This window comes from Teleopsis dalmanni, chromosome 1 (genome assembly GCF_002237135.1).
Source record: "Teleopsis dalmanni isolate 2A chromosome 1, ASM223713v2, whole genome shotgun sequence".
Taxonomy (NCBI): Eukaryota; Metazoa; Arthropoda; class Insecta; order Diptera; family Diopsidae; genus Teleopsis; species Teleopsis dalmanni.
In genome coordinates this window covers 134190395-134208793 of record NC_051846.1, presented here as the reverse complement: position 1 = coordinate 134208793, position 18399 = coordinate 134190395, and the positions used below count along the sequence as shown (strand labels likewise).

General features: G+C 38.4%; 3 protein-coding genes across 3 annotated transcripts; all 3 read right to left on the bottom strand.

Annotated features, from left to right (window-relative positions):
• Positions 1-12340: 12340 nt before the first annotated feature.
• Positions 12341-13282, bottom strand: LOC119666223. The gene has a single exon (XM_038075506.1). The coding sequence runs from the start codon at positions 13280-13282 to the stop codon at positions 12341-12343; it is 942 nt and encodes a 313-aa protein (XP_037931434.1).
• A 1244-nt stretch (positions 13283-14526) lies between these two features.
• Positions 14527-15348, bottom strand: LOC119666222. The gene has a single exon (XM_038075505.1). It carries the CDS (start codon positions 15346-15348, stop codon positions 14527-14529), a length of 822 nt encoding a protein of 273 aa, XP_037931433.1.
• Positions 15349-15453: 105 nt separating this feature from the next.
• LOC119666221 lies at positions 15454-17208 on the bottom strand. Its single transcript, XM_038075504.1, has one exon. It carries the CDS (start codon positions 17206-17208, stop codon positions 15454-15456), a length of 1755 nt encoding a protein of 584 aa, XP_037931432.1.
• Positions 17209-18399: the final 1191 nt, after the last annotated feature.

The window sequence follows — 18399 nt, the reverse complement described above, 5'->3', positions numbered from 1 at the left end:
ATATACCCTATACAAGCATCAAGGATACTCAAAACTTTTTTTAGCTCATACGTGCTCAGTTCTTCACGAACATATATTCCATACAAGCACCATGGATACTCAGCGTTTATAACAGCTATAACGTGCACAAATCTCTATGAACATATACCCTGTAGAATCATCATGGATAATCAGTATATGTCAGCTCATGCTTTCCAATCTCTTCATGAACATATACAACATATACCCTATACAAGCATCATTGACTCTCAGTGTTTATATCAGATCGAACTTTCACATCTTTTCATGAAAATGTACCCGATAAAAGCATCATGGATACTTAGTGTTTATATCAGATCATAATTCCCCACCTCTCCATAAACATGTACAACATATACACTATACAAGCATCACAGATATTCAGTGTTTATATCAGTTCAAACCTTCCCATCTCTGAAGAGCATCATTGATAATCAGTGTTTATAACCGCTCATACTTTCCCATCTCTTTATGAACATAAACCCTATACAAGCATCATAGATACTTAGTGTTTAAATTAGCTCATACTTTCCCATCTCTTCATGAACATATTCAGCATATACCATATACAAGCACCATGTATATTTAGTGTTTATATCAGCCCATGCGTGCTCATTTCTTCATGAATATTTTCCCCATACAAGCATCATGGATAGTCAGTGTTTAATCAGCTCAAACCTTCCCATCTCTTTATGAATATATACAACATATACCCTATATAAGCATCATGGATAATCAGTGCTTAAATCTGCTTATGCCTTCCCATCTCTTTATAAACATATACCCCATCCAAGTACCATTGATAATCAGTGTTTATAACAGCTCATACGTGATCAACTTTTTATGAACATATACCCTATGTCTCGTACATTCCCATCTCTCTATGAACATATACTCTATAAAAGCATCATGGATACTCAGTGCTTATATCAGCTCATAATGCCCCATCTCTCCATGAACATATACAACATATACCCTATACAAGCACCATGGATACTTAGTGTTTATATCTGCTCGTACATTCCCATCTTTTCGCGAACACATCCCCCATACAAGCATCATAGATGCCCTGTGTTTGTATCAGCTCGTACATTCCCATCTTTTCATGAGCATATACTCTATAAAAGCATCATGGACACTCAGTGTTTATATCAGCTCATAATTCCCCATCTCCCAATGAACGTTGTAATAACTTTTTTTGTTGCGTTCAAAAAAAATGTTTCGCTGGGGTATCCTCAGCTGTTGTCCAGAGTCGTCACAATAATTTTATATTCGCGGAACGAGTTTCGAAAAAGAAAGATATTGTTTTCCAGTTTTATTTTTAACTTTCTTTATTTATTATTTAAATAACGGTGAAAATAGAGAATGAAGCTTAACAAATGAACAAAGAAATAATATGTGATGAATAAAAAAATTTAAAATATGTGTTGCTATTGTTAGATATTTTCCTCAAAGATGTTTGTAGATGTTGTTCGTCGTGAAGCCTGTAAACCCACTTCGCTTTGGAACGACCGCCATGGATTCGGTAACTAAATGCCGTAGACCCTTGGTGAATTTCTTGGATTCTTGGATGGTTCGCTTCTGGGCACCTAGTAGGGAATCAGAATTATCGTTCCAATATATATTTAATTATTTTAAATCCTTTGGCGTAATACCTCCCCAGGATTGTAAGTAATTAACTATATTGTCTTTATCGATATATATAAGTGTCATGAAAGTATATATATCCTTTAAATTTAACGATTTATTCTACCTTCCAATATATATTTAATTATATTAAATCCTTTGTCGTAATACCTCCGCAGGATTGCAAGTAATTAAGAATATTGTCTTTATTGATATATATAAGTGTCATGAAAATATATATATATTCTAAATTTTGATTTCCTTGGCATAATACCACCCAGACGAATATTGAAGAACTCGTCCCCTTCAACAATTGTGCCGTCTTAAATATCCATCCGCCGGAGCTTTCTTCTAACGTATTTTTAAATTTTCCGTTGGTTTACCTGCTGAGTTTTGCCGTGTAAACCGCTGTGCTGCTGATTTTTGGCCGTGTAGCCGCTGCGCTTTTGTGTTTTGTTTTGACAGTTTTTTTTTTCATTAATAAATTTGAAATTGTTTTTTTAAAAGTATTTTAAAAAATAAAGTGTAAGTGATAAATATATTCAAAAAAAAATGAATGTGAAAAAAAATATAAGTGTATAAAACTTAAGTGTAATTAATTAAAAGAATTTCAGTGATTTTGTATTAAGCCGGTACTGATGTTAATTTGTTTTGGTGGTAGTTTTGTTTAAATTGAAATATTTACAAAAGAAATAAATTAAATATTACTTTCCATGTACTACCGTACCAATTAATAGACTCTAGTTATTTCAGTTATTATCCAAATAGAAAACCAGAAGAAAACTATGACGAAGTGCTGCTTGTGATGGGTTTTTGTTTGTAAAAAAAAACGTAATCAGTGAACGTTTAGTTGTTGCATATTTGTTTATTAAAACTATATTTGTTAAATAGATGTGTTTATTCATCGTGTTGTAATTCAAATTTTATAATAAATTAACAAAATTTACTTTTTTTCTTATAACATGTTCACGGTGTTATGTTCTTTTTTCTCTCTTCAGGGTTTCTTTTCAGTCTAGATAACAATGTCCGTGGCTCATCAGGCTGGAGGATCACAGGTAATGTCCGTACAATTTAAGGCCAAATATGCTTTGATAAATTTTATATTTTCCAGGTAATTCCAACATTGTTTGATTCGGGTGAGTGTTTTATTGTGACGTGTGTAGGTGTGGTGTTTTATAGCGACGATCAAACACTGTTTTTCTCTTCGTCTTGTAACATGTGCGGCAGAAATTTGATATAAAAATTAGTTTCGTCACAACACATACAACATATACCCAATACAAGCACCATGGATACTTAGTGTTTATATCTGCTCGTATATTCCCATCTTTTCGTGAATACATCTCCTATACAAGCATCATGGAAACTCAGTGTTTATATCAGCTCATGCCATCCCAATTCTTTTTAAACATATATCCTATCATCGTACATTCCCATCTCTTCATGAACATTCGCAATATATAACCTTAACAAGCATCGTGGATACTCAGTGTTTATATCAGCTCATAACTTCCCATCACTTCATGAATATATACCATGTACAAGCATCATGGATAATCAGTGTTTACATCAGCTCATACCTCACCATCTCTTTAACAACATATACCCTATACAAGCATCATGGATAATCAGTGTTAATAAGAGCTCATAACTCACCATCTCTTCTTGAATACATACAACATATACCCTATACGAGCATCATGGATAGTCAGTGTTTATATCAGCTCATACCTTCCCATCTCTTTATAAACATATGCACTATACAATTATCATGGAAAATAAGCTCATACGTATATATCAGCTCATACGTTCTCAACTTTTTATATGCCCTATACATCGTATATTCTCATCTCTTCATGAACATATGCAATATATACCCTATACAAGCATCATGGAGACTCAGTGTTTATACTAGCACATAGCTTCCATCACTTCATGAATACATACAGCATATACCCTATACAAGCATCATGGATTCTCAGTGCTTATAGTAGCTCATGACTGCTAATTTCTTCATGAACATATTCCCCATACAAGCATTATAGATAATCCGTGTTTATATCAGCTCATACCTCACCATCTTTTTATGAATATATACAACATATACCCTAAACAAGCATCATGGATAATCAGTGTTTACAACATCTCATACCTTATTATCTCTTCTTCAACATATACAACATATACCCTATACAAGCATAATGGATAATCAGTGTTTATAACATGTTATTCCTCACCATCTCTTCTTGAACATATACAACATATACCCTATAAAAGCATCATAGATAATCGGTGTTTATATCAGCTCATTCCTTCCTATCTCCTTATGAATATATACAACATATACCCTATACAAGCATCATGGATTCTCAGTGCTTATATTAGCTCATGCGTGCTCATTTCTTCATGAACATATGCAGTATATTCCCCATACAAACATCATGGATAATCAGCTCGTGTCTTCCCATCGCTTTATGCATATATTGGCATTCTTTATGCATTCTTTTACATCTCGGACACCTTCTTGACCTCATGATCTCCGATTTGGCTGAAATGAACTATGAAAATATAAATAGTGGGTGTGATACATAATTGGTCTATCCGAAGGGGTCCCGACTTACTTCTCAAACGCTACAAAATGTATGAGTACTGTTGCTAAAAAACTTACTTCAGAGAAATGAATCTTAGAAGACCCAAATCCAAAAAGCCACCGCTAGGAAAATATGTAACCAATAGAATTTAAAATTTTTACGAATGTGTAGAAAACAGTCAAGTAATGCCTGGGAAAAAAAATCTGCGTATCCTTACAAATTGACGGAAAAAGAACACAAATGCGAAAACGGTCCATTCTAAACAATTTGAAGGAGTTGCATACTCTTTTCAAACTCAACCATCCAGACCTGTAATGTAGTTTTCAAAATTTGCATCGTTACAACCACAACATTGCGTTCTTGCAGGAGCAAGTAGCACATATTCAGTTTGTGAATGCTCCATACACGAGAACGTGAAATTAATAATAAATGGAGTGAATATAAAAGCACTGACTGCATGCAGTAGAAAGCCGATAAATAACTATAAAGATTGCCTACCGCGCATGATTTGCAATTCTTCACGCGCAGAATGTTTTCTAGGAACCGGCGCCAAATGTCCTGGAACTGAAAATATCAATGAACAACTTCTGGAGATATTTGATGACAACATGATTGACACCGTTAAATACAAACAATGGGTTCGTGAAGAGAGAAGCACATTAAAAACTTTGACATAACAAATGGACGAATATTTGCAATCCTTAACAGATGGTTTAGACAAATTGCTGTTGCATTCCTTTATCGTTAAAAAAGATGCAGAGTTTTTAAATGATAAGAAAAACAACTTAGCAAAAACTGAATGCATAATTTTGTGTGATTTTTCCGAAAATTATGCTTTTGTTGTTCAAAACTCTGTTCAAGGTATTCACTGGAATAATAATCAGGCAACAATTCATCCGTTTACAATATACCACCGTGATGAAAATAAAAAATACAAATAAAAAATTTTGTGCATCTGACTATTTACATCACTACACAATTGCTGTACATTTGTTCCAAAAATAAGAGATCAAATTCATAAAAAAAATTAGTACGGATATCAAGAAAATTATTTATTTTTCTGATGGATCCAGTTCACAATATAAAAATAAAAAAAATTTTATTAATTTAACTCATCACAAAGCGGACTTTGCTTTGGAAGCAGAATGGTACTTTTTTCCAACGTCACAACGCAAAGGTCCATGCGACGGCTTAGCTGGAACCTTAAAGAGGAATGCTGCAAGAGCTATCCTTCAACGAATAAATAATCCAATCCAAACACCAAAGGAACTATTTAACTGGGCTAAGGAATGTTTACCAAATATTGTGTGCCATTTCTCAACGTTAAAAGACTATGAAGTAAAAGAAAATAAGATTAAACACCGATTTGAAGCAGCTACATCAATTAAAGGCACATTAAAATATCACTGCCTTATTCCAAATTCCAAAAAAGTATTAATGGCAAACATATTTTCTTCTTCAGACATTACAGATTATGTATCAATAATGAAATGAGAATTAATAAAATCAATGTAAAAACCATAAAAAAAAATATTTTGTTTTTAGCTCTGTGAGGATCAAATTTAATATACAAATTTAAATCCCACTAACTAAGTGGACAATAAAATCAATCAATAGAATTGTGGTACAAAATAGCACTTTGCTTACTTGAAATGTTTCTTGTCGCTTGCAATGGATAAAATTTAGGGTGCAAAATAGCATTTTGCTTACTTGAAATGTTTCTTGTCACTTGCAAATTTGTATAAAAGGAAGCAAAATTATGGGTTGCGTACTATTTGTGATTTAACACTATTGCAGGCCGTACATTACCGACTCTCGGGCTTGTCCAGCACTCTCATCGGATACAACACTTTAACAATTCAACGCCTGAAGAATCTAACGCTTCCGGTTTTCGTTTTGTCCAACGCCTCAACAGTCTAACGCTTCCGGTTTTCTGTTTTGTCCAACGACTTCAGCAGTTCAACGTTTTTGTTTGTTCAACGCCTCAACAATCAAACGCTTTCGGTTTTCTGTTTGTCCAACGCCTCAACAATCAAACGCTTCCGGTTTTCCAGCGCTCTCAACAATCCAACGCTTTGGTTTTAGTTCATCTATAACTTATAAAATCCTCATTAATTTTAATAAACATCATAAAAATACGAAACACTGTGTCCTGTTCTTATTCAAAAATTCTTTTAACGTACCCCTGGTATACTCGCTGAGTTATACCCCGGCTATAGATAGGGCCGGAAAAGGTCGTTACAGCGAGCGAAAAGCTTCCTCAAATCGACCCACAGCGCAGATCGAGACACCTAGTGTGGAAGATCGTAACACCATCCCACAAGTAAAAGACTTTGAAAGTATTTCTAAAATCATGGATCAGGTTCGTAAATGGGCAGTACGTTTCGATGGCCAGTCTAACACTATGGACTTTGTTGAAAGACTTGAGCAGTTGGCAGAAGTGTACCAGATTCCGGTAGACATGCTACCTAAAGCAATGCCCTAATTATTGACGGAACGAGCGTTAGCATGGTACCGAAATAATAACCAAAGGTGGTCGTGTTGGACGTTTTTCAAGGGAGACTTGTTGGAATTTTTCCTGCCCACTCACTACTTGGAAAGATTAGAAGATGACATATGCTGCAGGAAGCAAATGCCGAACGAATGCTTCAAGGATTTTGTACTAGGGCTACAGGAACTCATGCGTCAAGCCAGATACCCACCAGGAAAGCAGTTGGAACGCATATACAAAAATGGTCTACCAGATTACCAACTACACATTAAACGGCGCGAATTTTCCACACTATCCGAACTGCTTCAACTGGCCGAAGAATTCGAAAATCTCCAATCCACAAAGAACGGATTGTGGTCACACGGAATGTAAGGGGACCTCGTGAATATGGTATACCACAGCTCACAGAAAAGATCATCGTCCACCTCGCATGTAAAAAGTGTAGTGAACCAGGACACTTTGCATATACGTGCGAAAGGCCACAGGTACTATTCTGCTGGGTTTGTGGCACGCGAGGAATCAGGACTAAGGAATGTTGGAAACAAAATGGTAAAGTAAGCAACCAGGGAAACCAACAAGAGGCTGTTCTAAAACGGGGACAGGCAGCCTCCCAGGGAGCACAAGTTCCCCAATAACCAATTTATCATACAACCAACACACGATATCGGCGGCGGTTACCATTGGAACAGTAGCAGTAACGGCTACTATCGACACAGGCGCATCTAGGAGCATCATAGCTGAAAGTTTTCTCAGGGACCAACACAGTTTTGGGAGAGTCACACCCAGAAGCATGGTAGTCTTACTGGCTGATGGTACCACGCAACACATTTCTCAGGTATTGGAAAGCCAAGTCACCTTCGGGGATAGGTCCTTCGATCTCTCACTACTCGTCATGGAAAAATCAATTGACAACGTGATTCTTGGTATGGATTTCCTCGCGCAAGCATAGACTACTCTGCGGATCGCAAATTCATCAGTCACAATTGATCTTCCTGTACAACAGCAGCGTCACACAACCTTGTTACATACAACTGAGATACTCAACGATGTTACTCCCAGAATGCAATCTAAGCAACAACAACAGCAAGTTAGTCGACATCAACAGTAGCAGAGTAATCAACAGCAACAGCAGCATGTTAACCAACAACAATTATGGAGCCGCACCGTTCCGAGCCCAATAACGAAGGAGCGGTCATCAACAGATACAGCTATCGAAGAATTTCTAAATGTGGAGCTGGAACTATTTAAATCCATAACAAGCAAAAGCAACGTGACTCATCATAGTATAACCATGAAGGATGACCACCCAGTAAAACAGCGCTACTACCCAAGGAACCCAGCCATGCAGGCGATTATAAACGAAGAAATCGACGAGCTCCTCCGAACGGGGTGCATTGAACCCTCAAGTAGCCCTTACAGTGCACTGATCGTACTGGTCAAGAAGAAAAATGGTCGATGGAGGTTATGCGTCGACTATAAGCAGCTTAATGCAAAATCCATCCCGGACGCGTATCCATTGCCAAGGATTAACCACATCTTGGACCATCTAAGAGAAGCTAAAGTAATAAGCAGCCGGGACCTTAAAAACGGATACTGTCAAATACCAATGCATCCGGATAGCAAAAAATTCACTGCGTTTACGGTGTCAGGACGGGGCTTGTTCCAATGGACGGTGATGCCCTTCGGGTTACACTCCGCTCCGGCAACTTTTCAACGCGTCTTAGACTCGGTTATTGGGCCTGAGATGGAACCATTCGCTTTCGCCTATCTAGACGATATAATTGTTGTAAGCCGCAGTAAAGAAGAACATCGGACACATTTAGAGCTGGTATTCAAAAAATTACGAAAAGCCCAACTAAAGATAAATCCGGAGAAATATCGGCGGTACGACAGTTGGAGCCACCAAAGATCCTGAAAGAGCTAAACCCCTTTCTGGGAATGACTTCTTGGTATCGACGCTTCGTGAAAGATTTCTCAACAATCGTGCATTCTTTAACGTCATTGTTACGAAAGGGCAGGCATTGGCGATGGCAGGAGGAGCAGCAGAAAACGTTCGATGAACTAAAAAAGAGGTTAATCGAGGCCCCTATCCTACAATGCCCCGACTTCTCCAAACCTTTTTGTCTACAGACCGATGCTAGTGACTATGGACTAGGTGCCATATTGACGCAGCAACATAAAGAAGAAGAAAGGGTGATAGCTTACGCCAGCCGACGGCTAATTAATGCAGAAATGAACTATGCGCCTACAGAAAAGGAATGCCTAGCCATTGTCTGGGGCATCCGTAAAATGCGGCCGTATCTGGAAGGGTACAAATTCACCGTTATCACTGACCATCTATCTCTAAAGTGGCTGAACTCTATCGACAACCCAACGGGGCACATCGCAAGATGGGCGCGCGAACTCCAGCAGTTTAACTTCACAATAGAATACCGCAGGGGTAAGTACAATGTGGTAGCCGATGCTTTGTCGAGGCAATCCCAAGATCAGATAGCATTAGCACGAACATCTACGACGGCAGCGAAACCTGATTGGGTAACACAACGAATGGAAGCGGTTAAGCAGAAGCCACAGAAATATCCAGACTATGTTATCGAAAACCAGAATCTATACCGACACATTCCGAATTACTCTCAAGATGACGACATAAAACCATGGAAACTATGCGTCCCCTCACATTTAAGACAACAGATCCTCCGCGAAAACCATGATGAACCGACGGCCGGTCATTTCGGAATCCGCAAGACAAAACAACGGGTGGCTAACAGCTACTACTGCCCTGGAATGTTTAGAGATGTGCGAAAATTTGTTCTAAGTTGCAATTCTTGTCAACGATTTAAACCCAGCCAACAGCTTGCTGCCGGACATATGCTGACTCAGCTCGCCGAGGAAACATGGGTCATGGTGTGCGCAGACTTTATGGGACCTTTACCCAGATCTAAACGAGGAAATAATACACTCCTGGTTTTCATCGATAAATTCACAAAGTGGGTGGAACTTATACCTTTGCGCAGCGCGACGAATAGTGGCGAGGTTCGGTATACCAAACATATTCATCACGGACAATGGGACCCAATTCACAAGTCGTAGCACGTAGATTCTTCACGCAGTTAGGAGTCAAACAGCAGTTCACCGCCCCATACACGCCACAGGAAAACCCAACAGAGAGAACCAATCGCACGATTAAAACCTTAGCCAGTCAACTCACCGAAAGGGTTCAGCGAGACTGGGACGAGTATATACCAGAAATAACCCTGGCAATCAATTCATCGGTATCAGAGACGACAGGATTTACGCCAGCTTATTTGAACCACGGCTGCGAACCAAGACTCCCAAACAACGTGTACGATAGGCTGACACCGGGTAGCGGAAATATCATACAAGACCCTAGTGACAAGGCAACGAAACTAAAAGAAATTATAACTTTAGTCAAACAGAACACTCGTTGTGCAGCCGCAGAGCAAGCCAGACATTACAATCTCCGACGTCGGAATTGGAAACCAACGGTGGAAGACAGCGTTCTACTTAAGCAACACACACTCTCGAAAGCAACCGACCACGTGGCAGCTAAATTGTCACCTAAGTTTAGTGGACCATACAACGTAAAAGCATTTAAGTCCCCAGTGATTGTAGTACTCACAAGCACAGACCACAAGGGGACCAGAACGGCACACATCAGTGAAATAAAGCCACACATTAAAAGCTGTCAAGTAAAATACTACACCGACACGCTCTTACCCCATGCTCCCCAGCCTAATAAACACAAGCGGTAAGAAATAGGGGCGACTAATTTGGTGTTTCTTTTACTTCGATTACAGCACACATCAATAATTCCCACATCAACGCGCAAAATTGACTAAGATGCGTATTCAAGGAACCGAACATGCGAATGGCGAGACATATCCTACTGGCGACCCCACTCCACCGAAGACCACAGCAAGCCTGGACTCTAAGGAAAACTGTGCCATGTATTGCCGCGAACTCTTTGGTAGCGATTCCGAAGAAGAATGGCCGTTACTACTGAGAAGTTTAGCTACAGCAGGTCAAAGTGAACGGCCGATCGTGCAATCAAAAGCCGAACTAAAACCACAACCAGTTCCAAAGCAACCGGCAATAAATCAACCACTAATCCGACCAACGAAAGGTACTGGTAGCGCTCTTACCTTCGGGAAAGTAGGGAGGGAGTGTGAGGATCAAATTTAATATACAAATTTAAACCCCACTAACTAAGTGGACAATAAAATTAATCAATAGAATTGTGGTGCAAAATAGCACTTTGCTTACTTGAAATGTTTCGTGTCACTTGCAATGGGTAAAATTTAGGGTGCAAAATACCACTTTGCTTACTTGAAATGTTTCTTGTCGCTTGCAATGGATAAAATTTAGGGTGCAAAATAGCATTTTGCTTACTCGAAATGTTTCTTGTCGCTTGCAAATTTGTATAAAAGGAAGCAAAATTATGGGTTGCGTGCTATTTGTGATTTAACACCATTGCAGGCCGTACCTTACCGACTCTCCGGCTTGTCCAGCACTCTCATCGGATACAACACTTCAACAATTCAACGCCTCAAGAATCAAACGCTTCCGGTTTTCGTTTTGTCCAACGCCTCAACAGTCTAACGCTTCCGGTTTTCTGTTTTGTCCAACGACTTCAGCAGTTCAACGTTTTTGTTTGTTCAACGCCTCAACAATCTAACGCTTTCGGTTTTCTGTTTGTCCAACGCCTCAACAATCAAACGCTTCCGGTTTTCCAGCGCTCTCAACAATCCAACGCTTTGGTTTTAGTTCATCTATAACTTATAAAATCCTCATTAATTTTAATAAACATCATAAAAATACGAAACACAGTGTCTCCTGTTCTTATTCAAAAATTCTTTAAACGTACCCCTGGTATACTCGCTGAGTTATACCCCGGCTGTACGATCACACCAAAATGTATGATCACACGCTGAATCAAAGGTTGAAATCAACTGTTTGCAAGTACTGAACTCTTAAATCCAGTAGTTATGTTGACTTATTTGAACACGAGAACCACTGAGCACTTGAACCCAGTGATTTGAAGATTGTCCTAAATTATCCTAATTACTGAACACTTGAATCCAGTAGTCAGGTGCTTATATGGTGTAAATTTAGCACTTGTACCAAATCTACAAGCTATTAGAACGAACAAAAAAGAATCGATAACGAATGTGGCTTCGCATCAATTGAATTGTCAAAAATTCAATTGTGCCTTTTATTTAAAATTGATAATTAATTTGCAACAAATAAATTAACTAAAATAACCTTGACCATGCATGCCAAACAATGAACTTATTGCAAACTGCAAGAGTGCATTTTCTTGCAGACGAAATTTGACGCTTTTGTTTTCATGTGCCAACAGAAGCGTGTGACGTATTTTGGGCATTGCATTGACAACGTTATTTTTTACACCAAATATATTTAACACAATTATTACAATACAAATAAAAATAACAAATTATTCATACAAGATTAATGACAACAAAATATTCATATATAATAATATAACATAATATAAACAAATATTCAACATTCTCCCCCGCGTTGAACAACCGTTCAACAATATGAGCCTCTAGCTGACAGGTAGTCAGTCCGACTATATGTTGATAAGGAATTCTCGTGACTGTCGACGTGGCATGGGTATAGGTGTCGTGCGGGTGGCTTCTTCATCGGATGGAATTTCAACATGTTTTTTCTGCAATTTCTTCTTCATCATGATTATGATTAATATCAGCCCTATAACGAGTGCAGCGTAAGCTATGGTGAAGCTGTGGTACTTGTGTGACTGAAATTGATTTGGAAGATCATTTATCTGGTATGACTGTAACACCTTCTGCAATACTGTGAGTTCTTTAAGCTGTTGATCGTATTGGTTGTTGCGTACCGTTGACAGTGTACTGTTGCCGCTGTAAGCATCTGATGTCTTCATAGGGGGTTGTAGCCTTAATTCGGAGATTGTACCAAGACTACTGTATAAATATCTTGCCGTGCTTGCAATTATTTGTTGTCCTTGCACGGAAACAAAGTTGTGTTTAAGCACGCAGTCTGGATCGATCGTCAATAATCCTGAACCTTTTAGATTTAGTGGAATGATTTCCTTATTACATACTGCAGTTGCTCGTGAAGATGTTGATGTCGCATAAATCCATTGATTTTTGTGATTCAATGGAATCCAGGTCAGCTTGTTGATAGTGTGTTTCAACCGACAATTTGGTATTGTGTTGTAGTTGAATAGGTTGACCTCACACGCACATACTTCGGAACCAAAATTGTATCGTATGCGGACGTTGGTGCAAAGAAATTCCTCTTCCTTAATGGTCTCACAAAGACTTAATTCGGATTTTATAAGAGGAAAATATTGATCATGCTGCGTATTAATAGCCAAAATAGAACTGCAGGAGTCAATTACCGTCATGGAGTCATTTACCCAGTTCGGGATTGGAATTAGCTGAAACAATTCAAATCGTTCATGTTCAATCAAGGATAATGTTATACTAAAAACTGCATGCTGCTGTGTGATTCCACCTTTAACCTTCATTACTCTGTTAAGGGATATTAACTCATCTTCTGGCATCGGTAATTCTAATGATGGTGATAAATGAAGTTTGATTTGATTAGCTTCCTTTTGTAATTGTGTTGGTGTCAATAACAATAAGATGCTCTAACTGAGTATCAGTTAGAGCATCTATAATGGCAGATTGTATCTTCTGTAGATTATGTGCTACCAGTGTTAATTGAATGGCTCCTGCATTGAAAACTTGATTGAGCCGTAATTGATTTACCTCTCTATTTGTATCTTTTATTGAATTTATCAATGCCTTTATTTCATTGTCAATGTGGTCAAAACCTTCTTGAACTGCTATTTTATCTTTCTTCATTATGTTGATTGTTGAATCGACAATTGATGTCTGATTCTTAAATAGCGTCAATAATTGTATTTCATTTTGTTTCACTTCTGTAATTATATTTGACATTCCTTTGGCATATTCTGAATCTAATACTCCAAACAGTGAATGTGCAATATTGCCTACAAGGTCAATTGCTCCTCTTTTGAAGAGATGATCATGAAGTAATTTACCATCGAGTTGTAGTTCGGATTCAATATGTTTAAAGTGATTAACTGTATTCGCACATGATGCGTTTGGTTTCATTTGTTGACAAGCTTGATGTAACGACATTATTCCTGTGTTTAGAGCTGCTGCTTCCGTCCAATAAAGACTTAAAACATAATAAACTAGTAGATTCCATTCAGTGGTTGATATGGCAGTTGTGCCCAGATTTTCAAAGTGAATACCCAAATTTGTGCCAAACCTTTTATTGTCAATTGGAGATCCTATTACTATTGGCAATATCAGTAATAATGTAAGTAATACAGAACAGTACAAATTGGTAGGCAGTTTTCTACGCTTTGTCTTGGGCTCTTCATACGATTCTTTTTTATCTTCAATAATCACGTTTCAGGAGGTACTTCGTGATCAGCTTCAGTCATTGTTGGTTGATCATCTGTATTTACAGGCAGTATAGCTAATCGATGAATTGGGCGTTTAAAAATGCCTGCCGATGTTTTAACATCAGCTACTCGGATATGTCCATCTGTACCCTTGTACACATGTACAATTCGTCCCAAGGGCCACTGCATCACTGGGACGTTATCTTCTTTGATTATAACCATGTCCCCTAACTGTATGTTGGCAGATTGTGTTTTCCATTTGTTACGTTGTTGCAATTCCATCAAATATTCGTTAGACCAGCGTTTCCAGAAATTATGTTTTAATTGGGAAACTAGGTTGTAAGAGCTTCTCCAATTAATAAGTGTCCTGGAGTTAATGCTGTCAAATCAGTTGGATCATTGGACATTGGAGTCAATGGTCGTGAATTTAATATCGCTTCAATTTCCACCACTACTGTTTCGAGTTCTTCATACGTCAATGATGCTGTTGAAACGCTGCGTAGTAACAAATATTTTGCGGACTTTACGGATGCTTCCCATAAACCGCCAAAGTGTGGAGCCCCTGGTGGAATAAAATGAAAGTTTATTCCTGTGGTACTGCAGGCAGAGATTATTGCTTCTTGTCCTTCATTAGAATAAATGCTTTCATCTAATTCTGCTAACTGGTTTTTGGCGCCTACGAAGTTTGTTGCGTTATCACTGTAAATATTCAAACAACGCCCTCGTCGACTTATAAATCGTTTTAATGCTCCAATGAAAGCATTTGTTGATAAGTCGGTCACTAACTCGAGATGTACCGCCTTTGTAGAAAAGCAACAAAAGACAGCAATATATGCCTTTGTTGGCTTTTTGCCTCTCACCTTGTAGTGGATCCAAAATGGTCCGCAATAATCTACACCAGCATTAATGAAAGGTCTTGCAGGAATTATTCTTGATTCTGGTAAATTGCCCATAATTTGTTGGCATAATTGCGGACGTGCTTTGTTGCATCGAATGCATCGCTGAACTGTTGCTCGGGCTGTTGATTTACCTTTAATCGGCCAAAAACGTTGTCTTAGTATACTCAATAGTGCCTGCGGGCCACAGTGTTTGTTTTCTTCATGGAACATCACGAATAATAATTTTGCCAATGGATCATTGTATGGGATCAGCATTGTGTGTTTAGAATCGTATGGTAATGATGAGGCTTCTAAGCGTCCTCCTACTCTAAGAACATTTGCATTATCAATGAATTGAGATAAACTACTGATTGAACTAGATTAATCAGCATGGGCTTGTTTCTTCAGTTGTTTGATTTCTTCATGAAAATCATTACCCTGAATGTGACATATTATAGTTATTAATGCTGCATCCAATTCGTTGGCACTAAGTGCTGTATGTGTGGCACGTGACTCCTTTGATTTTCTTGCTTTGTTAGTGAATCTAAGAACATATGCTACTATCCTTTGTAACGTCTTTAAAGAATTCTTGTGCTGAATCCTGTATATGAAATCTGCGTCATTGCATTTAGTTGCTACAGCTACAACCTTCTTCTTCTCCAGATCAACTGGAACTTGTAATGATGATGAAAACCTTGGTGGCCATACTTCCTGCCTTCCATGCAAAAACCAAACTGCACATGTTGACAACGCCCTCGGTGACAGTCCTCTTGATAACACATCAGCTGGGTTGTCCTTTGACCTAACATGTCGCCACTGTTCTGACAGAGTTAAAGTTTGAATTCTTGCCACCCTGTTAGCTACAAATGTTTGAAATGACGAGGACTGTGAGTTGATCCAAGACAACACAATTTCTGAATCAGTCCACAAAAATACCGGCTGGTCCTTCTCTTGAAGATCGCTTTTCACTCTTGCTGAGAGTTCCGCTGCTAAGACTGCCGCACATAGTTCTAGTCGCGGTAGCGTTTGTTTTTTGAGTGGTGCTACTCTTGACTTTGCACATAATAGTCGCACTATTATTCTACCATCTTTTAAAATTGCTCTGACATATGCTGCAGCACCAAATGCCTTTTCAGATGCGTCAGCAAAAATATGTAGCTGTGTTGATGATGGAACCTCGCCTCTGAAGATATGTCTTGCCACCTGAAGATTTTCAAGAGTACTTAAGTTTTCTCTAAATGTTGACCATGTTGTACAAAGATCTGTAGGAAGTGGTTCATCCCAAGATAATTTCAACTGCCATAAGTGTTGTATGAAAATCTTTGCTTTCACTATTACTGGAGCTACTAACCCAAGTGGGTCGAACAGTCTAGCTAAATCAGAACTAACGACTCTCTTCGTGATTATTCCTTCAGTAACCATTTTGACCTTAATTCCAAATAAATCCGCCTTGGGCAACCAAAATAATCCCAGCGTTTTGATTGACTCGTTATTATCATTAGTAAAATCTAGATTTACTTCTTGATCATCTTGAGAAATGTTTTTCAAAAGTTGAGGATGGTTTGCACTCCATTTCCGTAGATAAAACTGATGCTTCTTTAAAATATGGATTAATTGCCTTTGAGCTTCAATAGCCGTAATTAAACTATCTGATCCACCGAGCCCATCGTCAACGTAGAAATTGTCACACAGGATTTGAGCTCCTAATGGATAATTCACCTTGTTTTCTGATGCTATCTTTTGCAGACATCTTGTTGCTAGGTAAGGAGCTGCTCGAGTCCCATATGTAATTGTGTTTAGCTGATAATAACGAATCGTTGAATTTGGACTGCTTCTCCAAATGATAAGTTGATAGCGTCGATCTTCAGGATTTATCAAAACTTGACGATACATTTTCTCGATATCTGTGGTAAAAACAAACCGTGGTCGCCTAAAACGGAGCAGAATTGAAAAGAGTTCACTGTGAACTGTCGGTCCGTTATACATTAAATCATTCAACGAGTATCCAGATGTAGTTTTGGCTGATGCGTCAAACACCACTCGAAGTTTAGTAGTTGTACTATCTGGTTTTAGTACACAATGATGAGGAATGAAATATCTTGGAGTCAACATGGAATCCAAGTTTACTTCAGTCATGTGATCCAATCGCTCATACTCTTCCATAAACTGGACATATTGTTTCCGCAAAACATCATTTTTTGCTAGTCGTCGTTCAAGACTGATGAACCTTCTCCAAGCTGTTTCTTGAGATTCCCCTAACGTCAATGAGTTTTCCAGAAACGGCAACCTTACCACAAAACGTCCTTCTTTATTTGTATGGACGTTCTGAACAAAATGAGATTCGCATAATTTTTCTTCTTTGAATAATGTCCTTTCTGTTGTATTCACCTCATCTATTCGCCATAATCGTTCTATTTGATCTTCTAACGATGAATTATTATCAACAGCCTTTTTTGGCGGTGGGGTGGAGGCTGTTGATGGTTGTAGCTGTAGTAACTCAAAGCAATGACGCAGATTTCATACACAGGATTCAGCATAAGAATTAATTTAAGTCGTTACAAAAGATAGTAGCATATGTTCTTAGATTCACTAACAACGCAAGAAAATCAAAGGAGTCACGTGCCACACATATAGTACTTAGTGCCAACGAATTTGATGCAGCATTAATAACTATAATATGTCACATTCAGGGTAATGATTTTCATGAAGAAATCAAACAACTGAAGAAACAAGCCCATGCTGATTAATCTAGTTCAATCAGTAGTTTATCTCCATTCATTGATAATGCAAATGTTCTTAGAGTAGGAGGACGCTTAGAAGCCTCATCATTACCATACGATTCTAAACACCCAATGCTGATCCCATACAATGATCCATTGGCAAAATTATTATTCGTGATGTTCCATGAAGAAAACAAACACTGTGGCCCGCAGGCACTATTGAGTATACTAAGACAACGTTTTTGGCCGATTAAAGGTAAATCAACAGCCTCCACCCCACCGCCAAAAACTGCACATAAAACGTTTGATGTGTCTGTATTTGATGCAACCTTGCCACTGACAATCCAGCCAAGTGTAGAGTTTTGCAAGACTGGAAGTCCAGGAGCAAGCGTGATTTTACCCTTTTTTAACAGACTGAAATAGAACTCCGCACCGAGTAAAATATCAATTTTCCCTTGTTGGAAAAATGTTGGATCTGCTAACTGAATGCTGTTCGGGACCTTCCATTTGGAAATATCGTAGCTGCAACTTGGTTGAGGTGGAACTATATTTGGAAGCACAAACGCATCGACTTCTGTAGTAAACCTTGAGTTAAGTGATTGCAATT